Raw genomic sequence first — 15,011 nt, forward strand, 5'->3', positions numbered from 1 at the left:
TTTTGTATCAAATTATACTCAAAGCATAGGCAAGTAGGGTCAAAAAATACGTTAAAATCCTACTTATCAACTCCCCCAAACTTAAACCTTTGCTTGTCCTCAAGCAAACAAAATAAAACCCACCCCTTAAAGCAACATCCAAGTGATTCCACCTATCCTAAAGTAACCTCAACAAGCATCAATTGGGACTAACAATTGCCCTCAATACGAATGCATCATTAACACATCTTAAACTTAGAAAACTATGGATCAAGTGTGACACAAGAGCGTCAAGGGTTGACACATTTTATCAAAGAACTTTTCTCAAATACCTTGGTCATTGTGGAACCCAAACTCACACATCATCAACTCTCCCTAAGCGAAGCTCACCTTTTAGAGTATTGACACACTAACCGAGGTTGATGGACTTCCACTCATCTCTCTCAAGAAGAATGTTACAAGTCCGTAGGTACCATATGCTTGCCCCTTATGTAAGTATCCACTAATGTACACTACAAGAAATTTGCTTTTTAACGACTATTTTTTAACGAAGGGACGTGAATCCGGTCGTTATAGACGTATTTATAGCGACCAACCTTTTTTCCAGTCGTTAAAGATAATTTTTAATTTGACATTAACGAAATAATAACGTTCTATCCTTATAAAACATAATCCGGTCATAAAAATTATAATTAATCAATAAAAAAATAGGCGCTATACTTTCCCTCTTTTTTTCCCAAACTCACCCTATGCCCGCCCAATTCCCCCTGCAAAAAGACCCTTAGTCTACTGCTGATCAAAACCTAAAACTGCTATCAAAAATTTGTGTGAGGAGAGAAAATCCTTTTTCACCTCCGCTGACATTTGCTCATCTTAGAGTTTCTTCTCATCAAGGTAAGATTTGAAAATTTATCTTTTTTATATATTAATTGTGGTTCAAATTAATAGGGTTGAGATTTAGTTTTCACTTTGGTGATGTTGGTGTTCAAGAATTGTGGCATGGTCGGTTTAGAATCAAGAATTTATTGTACGATCGATATCAATTATCTTAATTTGGGCTTAAGAATTTTTTAATTATTTTAATCTGGGCTTAAGAAATATGAATTTGCCGAATGGTCAGTTTTAATGTGTAATCACCATATCATCATCTCTATCAATCTATTCTACTGCTTTTCATTTGTGTTTTTCCCTTGCTTTCTCCTTCATGGCATGACTTCTGTTTTTCTTTGTATTGAGTAAAAGATTCAGTGGTTCTCCAGTTGGGTTCTAAAAAATTTAGAGCCTTAGAAGGATAAATCTCAATGCGTGAAAATTAGGCAATGGTTTTGACGATCAAAGCTTAATAGTGATTTGCATTCTTTTGGGTGTTACCATATAATGGTATATCTATTGGGTTTTAGATATCAGCTTGGTGTTTGAGTTTTTGCTTCACTGAATTGTTATGTTTTCAGTTCACAACTTGTAGCAACAAATCTTGTGATGGCTTTTTATACTTTGTTTAATTTTTCACAATCTCTTATAAAGAATTGTTGTCCAATATTCGATTTACTTTACATTTTGCAGTATGAACGAATATATGGAGAAGGAAGTGTCATTGGCACTATGTCCAAAGCTCCAAGATCTCACAAATAGACTCAAGGTTGTGCACATGAGCTGCCCTTTATTTGATACAGCACGCAGGGTGAGTGATCGAATACATCAAATTTACTTCTTCTTTCTGGTGTTTTGAGTGACATGGATGCCTAAACACTGCTCATTTTTTCTCTTTGCATTTTTCAGGTGAGGAATCTGGAACGTTCATACTTTAAGGTGGAATCTCTATTGCTCTGGCCAGCACCCTCATCCCTTCAAAGTGACTGAAAATGACACAGAGTTTCCTTTTGACCGCTCGTAATAGAAAGGAAGTCAACATGATTTTGTAGATAAACCAAGAGAACATAAACTGCTATTTATATAGAAGTTAGATTACTGGATTAAAGGTGTTTGTTGGAGTTGTGATTAAGTCGTAAGTCTTAAGCGTATCCATTCATGGTACTCTCGATGAAAATTTATTAGTTGAACAAGTGCAAGTGAATGTCAAGACTCACCCATGGTTTGAACGTGGAGACGCACAAGAGAGAGACTGGAGGGAGAAGGGTGGTTGGTAGGTGTAAAATCCAAGTTGGGTGGTCAAGGAAATGTGAGGATAGGTGAATGATTGTTTTTGATTGTAAGTTATTATTCATCGACCTGTCTTGACATTTTCAGCTGATTTTTATGTAGGTGTCCAATACCCCTAGTTAATCAACACATGGTGTTTGATCCCTTTGTCTAAAAATTGCGCACTTCCGGGTCAATTTATTTTGTGGTTCTTTATAAACATGTGTTTTTACAAAATGATATTTACTTTTACACGTAAGAGAGATTTATTTTACATATAAGAGATCTAAAAAGGTTATTTTTTAATTTTATAATTTTAAGAGGACGTGATGTACTATTACATCCAATCACCTAGATTTGTGGGACTGTGATAAAAAAAATTTGCCTTGAACAGTACGAGATCATATCATATTGAATTAAATGTGAGTGATGGAAAATCATAAGTGATGAAAATCTTATTTGTGATCTGATGTTATCGCAGTCCCGCAAATTTAGGTGACCGGATGTGCTATTTGTACATCATGCCCTCGACGACGTAAGGCACATCGATCTTAATAACATATGTATTATTGATCTAGTAAAGAATTATGTCTCTTACTACAAGCAAATGCTTATATGTGATCTGGAATAGAGTAACCAACATCATTCATTTAAGAAATTAAATGGTACCATGTGATAACTTATGAATCTATGATGTAGAAGAATGCAGGTTGAAATTGTGAATAGATAACTTTGTAAAGGAACATATGTCTAGCTTAGACAGTTATCCTTGCCTTTACTTTTATGTTGGGTATTGAAAGAACTTTTTGGTTGAGGTTATGCGGGCAGTTTTGGAGGTCACAATGGGGTTGTAGGTCTAATTCACTTGAGTTTATTTACCATCCTTGGAGCTTATTGCTTATAATTCCTTTCATCTCTCAAGTTTGTGTTCTTTCAAAAAGTTGCAATTTTTTAAAATATCCATTTCTCTGCATTCTGTCTTTTCATTATCTTTGAATAACTAAAACCTTTTATGTGGTTAAGCTTTCTCCTATAAGGTTTTTATGGTTGGCCAGGTTTATGCTAGGTAATTTGACTTTAAATTGTCTGGTTGCAGCTCTGTCCCAATATTGCGGATGCATGGTCGAATTTAGCCAGCGCATATATGAGGAAAGGAAGGCTGAATGAGGCAGACCAGTGTTGCCTTCAGGCTCTCGCACGTCTGGTACTAAAAAATTGAACTTCATAAAAGTTTAGTTATGTGCGTCTTGCAATTGTACTTTCTTTACTGACTATGATTCTTTTAGGTTGATGCTCACAGCAATCTCGGCAATCTGATGAAAGCACAAGGTCTAGTCCAAGAGGTAAGACAGAGGATTTCAATCCACTTTTTGCTCTTCTATTTTGTTGCCTGAGATGGGCTATTTAAGTTCATGATTGCCTTTAGGATGGTGGGGGTGTTGTAGGGGTGGGGCTGGGCAGGGGGTGGGGGTTCTTCAATGCTATACATAGTTTGCCTATTGTACCTGAGTTGGTGCAGCATATGGTCCAGCGTTCTTCTTTTATTTCGGATTTCAACTTGCTTTGTGCAGCTTTGTGAAAATTCTGTGTGCTTATTTTATTGACTATTGCCGTATTTCGTTATTATGATTTTGTGTGTCATGTTCTCCCCTTTTCTCGATAGATATATGTTGTTGAGTTCCTTGTCTCTTGAGTATTTCTTTTTTGTTTTTGGTTAGGCGTACAATTGTTATGTTGAAGCATTGCGTATACAACCTACATTTTCCATCGCTTGGTCCAATCTTGCTGGCCTTTTTATGGAGACAGGTAATCTTAACAGGGCTTTGCAGTACTACAAGGTATGATTAACTTTAAATCATAGTGTACTTAAATTTACTGATCATGGTGTTGGATTTGTTTTGCATCTGAATGCAATCATGTTTGATGCTCTTTTTGTGGTTAAATCTCCTCCAGGAAGCACTCAAACTAAAACTGAACTTCTCAGATAAGTATCTGAATCTGGGAAATGTATACAAGGTAAGCCTCATGCATTGTGCTAATTGGGTCTAGTGGCTTCAAGTGCCTGGACGAGGATATAGAGAAATACAAGCATCTTCTTTGCATTTTCCAGGCTTTGGGAATGCCTCAGGAGGCCATTGTGTGTTATCAGCGTACGCTCCAAGTACGACCAGACTATGCCATGGCTTTTGGTGAGTGCCCTGGTTTTAGTAGATAGATATCATATTCATGGAATATGATTCACTTTCAAGATGCCTTGGTGGTAAAATGGTAGACACGCGAGACTCAAAATCTCGTGCTAAATAGCGTGGAGTCATGCCTTAAATTCAGTTCATGATGCATATATAAAGCTGCCTGTCTCTGGGAGACTGTTTAAACAGCGCACATCTTTAATCAAGATGTTTGTGTGCAGGATTTATTGCAATATGAAAGACACTGTTTTCATCTTCAGTGCAATTTTAATTTTTTCCTTCAGTGCGGCTTGGACACCCAAATAACACATTAACTCCTGGATCTCCTCTCTGCAGGCAACTTAGCTAGTGGGTACTATGAGCAAGGAAATACGGAAATGGCAATACTTAACTACAGGAGAGCTATTACTTGTGATGCTGGATTCTTGGAGGCATATAACTGAACGAGTGAGTTAAAATTCTTTACCTGAAACTCATGTTGGAATAACCTATAATTTTCCAAACCTGAAACTCATGTTGGAATAACCTATAATTTTCCAAACAAAGTTTTAAGCTCTGCTGTTCAAAACTTCAGATTTAAAGAGATAATACCATATTATATACTTTTGTTGCCAAGTAATTGCTGCTTCGTAAATCCAAATAGAAATAGTGATACCCTTGTCATATAGTTAAAGTATTAGAAGAAATTTATGTCTCTCATGTTGTTTTGGAATTAAGAAGTTATGTCTCAAAGTGTTTAATTTATTTAAACTGATCATCCAAGGTATTCTTATGCTTCAGATTTGCTCAATGGATTTTCAGCAAAGAATGTCTGCTTCGGAAAGCATATGGAATTTAGTCATAAATAATCTCAACAGAAGATGGGTAATCTTTTATTGTTAAGATATTTTCTCTCTTTGATTCACTTTTATTCATTTTATTGTAAATAATTGGAGCTTTTGTTTATACTGTCGTAATATAGTCTATTTATAGAAAAGAGATGATAATCTCATGTAGATTGCTTTATATTAATTGACCTTTTTCTTGCACTTGAACTGTTATAGATATATGTTCATGTATCCTCATTCTAAATGTCTTAAATATTGAATGGCTTCATATACTTTATCCTTATTATAGGACTCCTATGAAATTATGAGATTAAATCTCTGATAGGAAAGATCGATTATCTAGCAGTGGCTATACGTTTATCATCTGTAATATGATACAAAAGAAAATTAGGAAAAGAGGTTGGTTCAGATTAATTGTTTTGGTTATATGCTTTTGTGGACATAAACTTCAAGCCTAACGCAGACAAACTTTGAGTCTTATGAGACATCTGTTTGAAACAAAAGAAAAATTGAAGGATGGTTCTTACGAAGAGCTATTTGTTTGAATATCCCGTAACAAGTTATTAGGTGGAGTTTATGTAGAATTTATTTATTTTTATTTTTTAATTTTTCCCAGAACAAGAAAGAGAGGAAGAAAGTGAGAGAAGTGGGTATATTGAAGAAGAATCCTGACCAAATGAGTAAGTTGTTCCACATATAATTCTTTACTTTTTCTAAGTTGCTGCATTTGATCTCTATGATACTTCTTGTCATATAATTGAATAAAATACTCTTTTTTTTGGGATCATTTGTAATGGAATAAAATACTTTTGTGCTTAATATTTCTGTTGACGTAGATCTCTGAAGAATGTTTTGAGTGACATTGAAGAAAGATTGAGAACTATAAAGTAATGCATATTCATCACGTTCAGTAAAGTAAAACCAATAAGAAGAGGAAGAGCAGAAGTAGGATATAATCTGAAGTGGATTAATTAAAGCTCGAAGAATTACTTTAGAAAAATTCATGAGTAAACTGAAGAGTGCCTACTATCAGTAATATAACAATGGCTTGCCGTCATCTTGAGTTAATTGATTTAAATTTTTTCATAGTTTTTAGTTGTCTTTTAGTTTTTTAGTTGTGTTTTGTTAATTGAACCGAAAACGTTATACTTGATGGGAGTGGAGTATTGCATGCTATTTCTGGAGAACTTTATATTTGCTTCCTATTTTCCACATTTTGCCTATCATATCAGATTCAGCAGCTCTTTTACAAACTAAATTAACAATTTGCGCTCCTTTAAATATTGAATGAGCTCTTTTTTCTTTTCCGATGATGATGAATGAGCTATTTTTTCTCTTCCAACAAATATGAATGGGCTAATCACCTATTTTTCATAGCTTGAATCAGATTTAACAGTTCCTTAGACAGTTCATTGCAAAAGAAATTGTGTAATTCTTTATATACTGATGAACACAAAGAGGGCTGCTTACTAAACACTTGATTGCACTGTGAAAGCACTTGATTGTGCGATTCTTTATGTACTGCTTACTAAACACTTTATGTACTTAATATAACTTTACCCTTTCATACATCAGCTAACTGTAGTAACATATCACCTAATTGTGATTCAAGTCTTTAAGTGCTGTACGTTTTTTACGATACATATATTACATCATATTAGAAGATTTACATCTCAGTAACCGCATAGAGTCCAATTCTAATGGAGAGGTATTTGCTTCTTCGTAACAGTTTCTTTCAGGTTATACTAGGTTTTCTTCGATTCTCAACAAAAGTTAAACTTTCAAGGTTGCTCAAGTTATGGTGATGTTGAAGGCATAATCCAACAAGCTGCAAGGATCATGTTTGGTAAAGTCAAAGTACCGTGAAGGCTTACCTAAAATTGAGCATGAGATATCATCTGGTGATAATCTTTAGTTGCAATTTTGCAAATAAAGATTTCTTTTGACTGCAACAAAATTATCTAGTAGTTCTAATACAAGTCATACACGAGTAAAGTGTAGCAGATCAAGAATTTGGAAGTTCGAAGTATCAATCATTCAAAAAGTGCAGAGTAAAAAGTTGAAATACAAGAAATTTATTTTGTTGTGGTGGTTTAAAGACGTTTTATGTACATTGAATGCATTTTTTTCACTTTTTAGGACTTATTAAAATGTTGTCATACAATTTGGACGGTTTTATTATCGTTTACTTCTTTGTATCAATGATGAAGTTTAATATGAATATTGATTATTTAATGTAGTTTTGATTGTGTCGTATGTATATGAAAGCATATAAAATAATTATTTTATATTCAGTAAAATAAAGTTTAATAATTATATTTAGTAAGACTTCTCATTAGCGAAGGGAAATTTGGGCATTAAAAGTACCTGTAACGACCAAATTTGTTTCTCCCATAAAAATTTTTAACGACCGGAATGACAATTTAGCGAAAGGAAAATTTGTCGCTAAAAAGACATACAACGACCGGAGTTTAAGTTGTCGCTAAAAGATCTTTAACGACCGACTTACAGTTCGGTCGTTAACTTTTAACGTCAAGGCTTTTAACGACCGGTGACGACCGGATTTTCTCCGGTCACTACAAGCTTATAACGACCGGATTTGGACTTCTAACGACCGCTTTTCCCCTCGCTATAGGCCCTTTTTCTTGTAGTGGTAGGTTTCCTTCAATTCAAGATTATATAGGGCTTTTGTGGATTCATTGTAGCTTTTAGGTAAGGGTAGGACATGTTTTTATTCAAATGGGTTCAATCTTCCCTTAAGCACTTTCTTTGATTCATTTTGGCACACTTTCTTGACACATTTGAGTATTTCACTTCTTTTCAAGGGATTAGAGGGACACATTATAACTCTTTCTTATGCAATTCAAATCATTTCTCTTTTTTCTAGTTTTTCTACGCCTTTTTCACTTTTGTTTCCCTTGTATCCCCTTTTTATTCTTTTTCACATTGTTCTTTCTTTTTGTCTTTTTCTTTTCTTTCTTTTTCATTGCTTCCCTTTTTCTTTTGCTTTCGTACCTTTTACCACTTTTGCTTCCTTTCTTGTCTCTCCTCCCCCAAACATAGACATTTGCCATTACTCAAGGGAAGATTTTGGGTGCCAAGAGAGGTATCTTTTAGAACGGGTATAGGCTTGTAACATTGGTTCTTGAAAGAAAAAAAAATTCAAGGCTCGAAAGGGTTAACTAGGGATCATTTCATTGGTAGACCATTGAATTGTTCAACTTAACATTGGGATCAAGGAGAGCTTATAATCACTTCTCGAGTCAAGTTTCACCTAGGATTTCGCCTCAACAAACATTCAGGGCAAGTTCTAGACCATTGGCTCGGGACTTGGACTCACAATTCAATTTCTCACCACACATACTAGGGGATTGCTAAAGACATCGAGTCGAGGGCCAACAACGACCTCAGTTATGATTCCAGCGCACAATGGTCCAAAAAGACCACATGATGATTGTTTGGTCAACACAAGAGTCTCAAGGCCACGACTTTCACCATCCTAAACACAACATTATGTCTTTGATCATGGGATCGAAGGCAAATGTGTTAGGCCCAAGTGAAGCTTTGCCTGAGGTACCCTTAACTACGAAATATCAAAAACAAAAGAAAAAATCAAAAAACGGACTCAAACCCTTAAGAAGGTTGTCACGCCATCTATCATTGGGAAGAGCCACTCGGTTCGCACTATACTCCACCCTTGGAAAGAACCGTGGCATTGAGAAAACCAAGGGCTTATTGAAAACGCCAAAAACAAAACAAAAGGCTACATACCTATCTACGAAGCTAAAAACGAAAAATTTTGCGAAAATAGAAAAACAGAATGAATATGTACAATAGGGGAGTAGAATATACAATGAGGGATGAAAATATACCAAATGTAACTTTATATACAAACCAAAAGAGAAGAAAAAGTATGAGAAAAGTAGCTAAAATGTAAAGTTATATACAGACCAACTAGAAAATCAAACCAACAGAACATAAACTGAGAATCTAACATGTACAGTCATCCAGATAATCCAAAAAATGTAGGGTGCACCCCTACGAATAAGAGTTGGCATTGTCCTCAATGACAACTACACAAATAAGCACAAAAATCAGTGAAAGGATATAGAAGAGCTCCCTAGGCCTGGTCCGTCTCCATGGGATCCTCAGTGGTCCCCTGATCCTCTGTGTGGGCGGGAACCTCAGACTGGTCCCCGGCCTGCTGCTGCTCTACTGCTGGGATAGTGGCCTGCTCCTGGACCGGCTGAATATCGGGTGCATCACTGGAGGGGATCTCCTGAGTCTCTGCAAGCTCAATCACGACATCCTCTGTACGGGGAAACTTCCTCTTCTTCCTTGGAGGCTGGGATGCCTGCTCCTGCTGTGGCTCTGGTGCTGCTGCTGGAGGAGCTGGATCCTCAAATAGCAAGTCTAAAGGCATTTGATCTGCCAATAGCTTGTCCACATCCGCTCTAAGTGCCTTCACCGACTTCTTAGACGCCCTTGACTTTCTCATCTTTTTATGCTCCTTGGCAAGCTCTTTCAGAGCTTTGCCATGTGAATCTACCACCTTAGTCAAGGTGGCCTGAGTCTCCAAAATCTTCTCCTGGTTGGCCAGGAGCTTCTTCAATGTTTCCTCAATAGACTGAGGAATCTGAACAGTGGCTGGTGCTGACTGGGCCTCAACTGAAGTAGCCAATGTGGACAACTTGGATGTCGCAGCTGACATCCAGTTGTTCAAACTGGCCAAAGTCTTTGCTAACTGATGTGCTGTGAGAGGGTTGGTCCGGGAAGCAGGGACTGTCGGGCCAGCTGAAGAACTAGGACCCGCAGAAGAGGATGGCACATCAGCAATAATGGTGGCAGCTGGGATGGAGGGGAGCTCAGTAGAAGGCTCCACAGCAGACTCTACCACAACTGGCTCCTCAGACTGGCCAATCGGGGTAGAGGTGGATGCCTTGTGTTTCTTGTCCTTTGGGTTGTCCGGCCCCTGAATGCTGAACCATGAGAATGGGGACACTGGGCGAACTTTCACATCATAAGGCTTCTTCTTCACCTTCGCATCCCGGAAATACATGCTGAGAGTGTTGGGAAATGGATAGTTCCCAATACTCTCAACCCCCACCGAGGTGATCGCCCTGTACATCACATTCCCCACATTAATAGGGAAACCCGCCATGATAGAGGCAATCAGCACAGCACGAGGAAGAGGGATAGTCTGGTCATGGGAAGTGGGGTCAAGCCTGTTGCACACAAATGTAAGCCACCCTCTAGCTTCGAAGTTCAAATTCTTCCTCAAAATCTTCACCCCCGCCTGTATCCAATCCGGAATAGTACCCGGATGAGCCAAATGCTCAGCCAACCATGGGCGAACCTCCTCCTTCATTGCCAACTTCTCATTGTATTGAGTTTCATCTTCATCATCAAAACCCAAATATTCATTGAGCGCCTTCCCAGAAAACACTATGTTTTTGTCTCGCACTTTGGTCACAATTGAGCCCTTTTTGGTGTGGGCTACATTGCAATAAAACTCCTTTACCATGTGCTCGTTGGCATCTATCAAGTTATCACAAAAATGCTCCCATCCTACTCTAGTATGAAACTGCCTGTGTACATTGGGGAGAAAGGGCAATAGGTCTCGGGTGATTATGCTCCTTTCTGTAATCAGCTTTCTTTTAGGCCACAGTTCCCTGAATTTGTGGAAAGCCACCTGGCTAACAAACCGGTCTTCCCAAACCTCAGCTTTTCTTGTTCGTTCGATTCCACCAATCTGGGGCACCCCACTATCCGGAACCTCCTCATCACTATGAGTCCCCCCTGCTGCACTCTCCCCAGATACTGAAGCTGTGGGGGAGGTGGAGTATTCGCCGCTGCCCGCTGCTGAGCCATCAGACGACTCAGACTGCACACTTTGTGGAGCTTGGGCTGTAGGTGGAGCTGGGACTGAGGGAGCTTGCCCCGAGTCAGCTGAGAGGTCCTGAGAAGGTAGGTACTCACTCCCCGACTGGTCATCATCACTCACTACTACTTGCTTTCTTGTTTTTGGTTTTGGTCGGGGAGTGAGTTTGGTTTGTTTCCCTTTTCCTCCCCAGGAGGATTCACCTCGTCCAGGTTGCTTTGCACCTCGACCTCTTAGTTTAACCATTTCCAGCAAACAAACATGTCTAACTTTGTTAGTTGAAGCACTGGCAGTGTATAAGTTGATGAAAATAATTGCACAATATCAGGATGAAAAGTTGCAGAACATAGTGCAGAACAGGCCACCGCGGACCGCATGATTAGGGACGCGGCCGCGTGGAAGGCACCGCGGGCCGCACTGAACAAACCCCAAAAATGACACCTCTGTGAATCTTACCAACGCGGGCCGCGTAAAATGGCGGTGCGGCCGCGTTGAGTCAGCGCGGACCGCACAATTAGGGACGCGGCCGCGCGAAAGCAAGTTAATTTTACAAGCACTGGGCCACCGCGGTCTGCATGAAAATGAACGCGGGCCGCGCTGAGGCAACGGTAAGCACTGAGTTAGGGTTTGACAAATTTGTCCATTTTTGTTCAAGTTCTTGAGTCCTAGTTGTCCCTACTCAATTACCCAACATGGAATTTATCCCTAGCATCCCCAAAGCAACATATAAACTAACCTAATCATAGAATTTAAGAAAAAGTGAAAAATAACCAAAGAACAAGAGGCTACACTACTGGGAGATAATAAAAAAATGAAAAATAAACACTAATTAATGATAATTGTAAGAATTGTTACCAGGAATAAGAAGAATCAAAGCACTTGATGCAACACACAAGAATGTCTCAGATGAACAGTGAAAAATTAGGGTTCAGGTGTTCAGAGTGCAAAAAGTGTAAAATGAGGCCTAAGGTCTCTATTTATAGATAACCGTGGGGCCCCATAGTTACCCACCAGCGCGGCCGCGTAAAAATGACCGCGGACCGCACTGGTTCATTTTTGAACCCTTGCAGGAAGCAGCCCACACGGACCGCACACATGGAACGAGGCCGCGCGAGACCATCGCGGATCGCAATAACATGACCGCGGACGTGTGAGCAAACTTCAGAGAGCATACATCTTCAGCTTATGCCAGTGCAGACCGCACAAATCCCACCGCGGCCGCACTGGCAACTTCAAAGACTGTGCATTTTTTTTATACTTTGTTTTGCACTGCTTCAATACAATCCCTGCAACATCTCACAACCAATTAGCTCAAAATCCTAATCTACAAAGGAAATCAAAGAGAAATAAAAAGACAAGGGTTGCCTCCCAAGAAGCGCCTGATTGGACGTCGCGGCACGACGCATGTTACCATCATATCACTTCAAATGAATGAGTGCCACCACGTGGCTGTCATCAAACATTCCCAAATAATGCTTGACATGATGCCCATTGACCCTGAATACTTCACCATTCTTGTTCTTGAGATCAAGAGCACCAAAAGGAGTCACACATACCACTTCAAATGGCCCACTCCACTTTGACTTGAGCTTTCCCGGAAATAACCTCAACCGGGAGTTGAAAAGAAGAACCATATCACCAACCTTGAATTCCTTTCCCCGAGCATATTTGTCGTGAAGGCACTTCATCTTGTCCTTATATAAGGACGAGCTGGAGTAGGCATGAAATCTAAACTCATCAAGCTCATTTAGTTGCTCCACCCGGAGATTTACCGCAACATCCCATTCCAAGTTCAGCTTTCTCAATGCGCACATAGCCTTGTGCTCCAATTCCACCGGAAGACGGCAAGCTTTACCGAATACCAACCGATACGGAGACATACCGATTGGAGTCTTGTAAGCCGTCCGATAGGCCCAAAGAGGATAATCTAATTTCTTCGACCAATCGGTCCTATTAGCATTTACCGTCTTGGACAAGATACTCTTTATTTCTCGGTTGGACACTTCCACTTGACCACTGGCTTGAGGATGATAGGGGGTGGTCACTTTGTGATTAACTCCATATTTAGCAAGCAATGAATCAAAAGCCTTGTTGCAAAAGTGAGACCCTTCATCACTAATGATAGCATGAGGGGTACCAAACCTTGTGAAGATACTCTTTTTGAAGAATGCTACAACACTTCGGGCTTCATTGTTGGGTAAAGCCACGACTTCCACCCACTTTGAGACATAATCCACCGCCACGAGAATATAAGTGTTCCCGCAAGAGCTAACAAACGGACCCATGAAATCGATGCCCCAAGCATAAAAAATATCCACCTCGAGAATCGTATTGAGAGGCATCTCATCCCTTTTTGAAATTCCGCCGGCCCTTTGGCATGCATCACATCTCTTCACCAAATCGCTAGCATCTTTAAACAACGTTGGCCAATAGAACCCGCAACTCAAGATCTTTGAAGCCGTCCTCACCCCTCCATGATGGCCACCATAAGGGGAAGAGTGACAAGCCTCCAATATGCTCAATTGTTCACCTTCGGGGACACATCTTCTAATTACACCATTCGTGCAAATTTTGAACAAGTATGGATCATCCCAATAAAAATGCAAACTATCCCGTTTGAGTTTCTTCTTTTGGTTGGAAGAGAGCTCACACGGGACAATTCTGGTCATAATGAAGTTGGCGATGTCCGCGAACCATGGCAAGTCACACGTTGACACAGCAAGAAGTTGCTCGTTGGGGAATGCATCATTTATCTCAAGACCGTTACATGGCCTCCCTTCTTCCTCTAACCGGGACAGATGGTCCGCTACTTGGTTCTCTCTTTCCTTCCGATCCACTATTTCTAAGTCAAATTCTTGAAGGAGTAACACCCACCTCATCAATCTTGCTTTGGAATCCTTTTTGGTCATCAAATATCTAAGGGCGGCATGGTCCGTGTGCACAATCACCTTGGCCCCCATAAGATAGGGCTGAAATTTCTCCATGGCAACTACAATGGCCAATAACTCCTTCTCCGTCACCGTGTAATTCCGTTGAGCTTCATTCATAGTCTTACTTGCATAATACACGGGATGGAACATTTTGTTAACCCGTTGACCCAACACCGCCCCCACTGCAACATCACTAGCATCACACATTAGTTCAAAGGGCAAACTCCAATTAGGTGCAGTTATGATAGGGGTAGTGGTCAACTTGTGTAATAAGAGTTCAAAGGCCTCCATACACTTTTCATCAAAAACAAACTTGGCATCTTTCTCTAGTAGCTTGCACAATGGATTCACAACCTTCGAGAAGTCTTTGATAAACCGCCGGTAGAACCCGGCGTGTCCAAGAAAACTCCTCACCCCTTTGACAGAAGTAGGGGGGGAGCCTCGAAATCACCTCAATTTTCGCCTTATCAACCTCAATCCCTTGTTTTGAAATCTTGTGGCCCAACACTATACCTTCTTCAACCATAAAATGGCATTTCTCCCAATTGAGAACTAGGTTAGTTTCGTCACAACGAGCCAAGACTCTATCCAAATTTACCAAACATGCATCAAAAGAGTCACCAACCACACTAAAGTCATCCATAAAGACCTCCAATATGTCCTCCACCATATCGGTGAAAATAGCCATCATGCAACGTTGGAAGGTCGCCGGAGCATTGCACAATCCGAATGGCATCCAGGAGAAATCAAATGTTCCATAGGGGCATGTAAAAGTAGTCTTCTCTTGGTCCTCCAGGGCAATTAAAATTTGATTGTCGCTCGAGTACCCATCCAAGAAACAATAGAATGCTCTCCCCGCAAGACGATCTAGCATTTGGTCGAGGAATGGCAAAGGAAAATGATCCTTGCGGGTCACCTTGTTGAGCTTCCGGTAGTCCATGCAAACTCTTTACCCGGTAATGGTTCGAGTGGGAATAAGCTCATTGTTTCCATTGGGCATCACCGTCATCCCTCCTTTCTTTGGCACACATTGGACCGGAGAAGTCCACGAACTGTCACATATTGG

The 15,011-nt window shown here is 39.8% G+C and overlaps 1 protein-coding gene and 1 long non-coding RNA gene across 2 annotated transcripts; both read left to right on the forward strand.

The window, feature by feature from the left end:
- The first annotated feature begins 1,555 nt into the window (after window positions 1–1,555).
- Window positions 1,556–3,962, forward strand: LOC109241691 (probable UDP-N-acetylglucosamine--peptide N-acetylglucosaminyltransferase SEC). Its single transcript, XM_019408455.1, has 5 exons — window positions 1,556–1,660; window positions 1,759–1,788; window positions 3,215–3,322; window positions 3,405–3,461; window positions 3,837–3,962. The coding sequence occupies exons 1-5, from the start codon at window positions 1,556–1,558 to the stop codon at window positions 3,960–3,962; spliced, it is 426 nt and encodes a 141-aa protein (XP_019264000.1).
- Window positions 3,963–4,106: 144 nt separating this feature from the next.
- Window positions 4,107–4,662, forward strand: LOC109241693. Its single transcript, XR_002070274.1, has 3 exons — window positions 4,107–4,134; window positions 4,229–4,307; window positions 4,644–4,662. It is a non-coding gene; the product is annotated as an uncharacterized LOC109241693 (long non-coding RNA).
- The last annotated feature ends 10,349 nt before the right edge of the window (window positions 4,663–15,011 follow it).

The sequence above is a fragment of the Nicotiana attenuata genome, unplaced genomic scaffold (genome assembly GCF_001879085.1).
Source record: "Nicotiana attenuata strain UT unplaced genomic scaffold, NIATTr2, whole genome shotgun sequence".
Taxonomy (NCBI): Eukaryota; Viridiplantae; Streptophyta; class Magnoliopsida; order Solanales; family Solanaceae; genus Nicotiana; species Nicotiana attenuata.